The 1081-nt window shown below is 31.1% G+C and overlaps 1 protein-coding gene across 1 annotated transcript in view; it reads left to right on the top strand.

Moving 5' to 3' along the window:
• The first annotated feature begins 346 nt into the window (after nucleotides 1-346).
• The window catches only part of LOC101501621 (immune-associated nucleotide-binding protein 9), a 5172-nt gene continuing 4437 nt past the window's right edge, over nucleotides 347-1081 (top strand). The window contains exons 1-2 of the mRNA XM_004506360.4: nucleotides 347-503; nucleotides 966-1081. Of these exons, the coding sequence (XP_004506417.1) occupies nucleotides 984-1081 (98 nt within the window). The 5' untranslated portion in view covers nucleotides 347-503; nucleotides 966-983. The remainder of the gene's footprint in view (nucleotides 504-965) is intronic.

The raw sequence follows: 1081 nt of genomic DNA, 5'->3' as shown, positions 1-1081 counted from the left end.
TAAACTTCTAATTAAAGTAATACACCATATTATCAAAAAGATAATTAGAAATGATTCCATAAAATAGACAAACTAAAACTATAATTAAACAAACTTTGAAAATTTCATGGTACTTTAACATGATCTCCTAAGATTTTTAAGGAATGTTAATTTTTTTTTTTCTTTTGAAAGAATGAACATTTCTACTTACTTAACAAAAAAAAAACAATTTCACTGATACTTAAAATAAAAAAATAAAAACAAATCTTTTACGACCCAACCCAAACGAGTTCACTGTAGTGATTTTTTAGTGGAATCTCAACCACTCAATTATCATACTTGTATGTGGTCAAAAACATTAAAATGAAAATGAATGGTGGAGATTTTCATTAGATTTGCTCAAGTGAAAATGCCACCGGAGACAATCTGCTCCCCCCAATCGTGTTGCCTTGGTTTTGTTGTGTTCTGTTATACTTTACTTGTTTCCTGTGTGTGCTTTGTTTCAGAAAAGTCTCTCTCTGCAGGTTAGAAACTTCACTCCACCTTGTGTTCTCCATACCAATCATGATCACCATTTTCATTTTCCTCTTTGATGCATCGTTGTTATAGTGCAGTTTTGTATCTTTTATTAATTAATATTTTTTTAATCTTTCATATCTCATAATCTACATAACCTGGGTACGCGTAACGCGTCTTTTAGTATCCTTTAGCGGTTATATTGGACTATATGAATTGAATTTGTAATTTTTATTTATTACCTTTTTCTAGGGTTTGTAGTGTTTGTTCACTGTAACTATAACCCTACAACAAACTCTTGATTCAACAAATTTTTGTTTAGTTTGTTTTATTTGTTGGTGTAATTGACTAGATGGTTACTATTTCTGTGTACTGATACTTGAAACTTAAAATTTCCATATTGTTTAGTGACATCACAAATTCACAATCAATGTCTTGAGTTTTTTTTTTTTTTTTGAATCTGTTTTCAGTGATTTGTTGAATTTGTGATGGGTGGAAGTCCTGTTGAAGATGATTGGGAGTTTGCATCCTCAATTCCTGAGGTTCGGACAGTGGTTTTGGTTGGACGTACCGGGAACGGAAAGAG

This window comes from Cicer arietinum, chromosome 6 (genome assembly GCF_000331145.2).
Source record: "Cicer arietinum cultivar CDC Frontier isolate Library 1 chromosome 6, Cicar.CDCFrontier_v2.0, whole genome shotgun sequence".
Taxonomy (NCBI): domain Eukaryota; kingdom Viridiplantae; phylum Streptophyta; class Magnoliopsida; order Fabales; family Fabaceae; genus Cicer; species Cicer arietinum.
The sequence above is the reverse complement of the archived record's forward strand: the minus strand, read 5'-3'. Positions and strand labels throughout refer to the sequence as shown.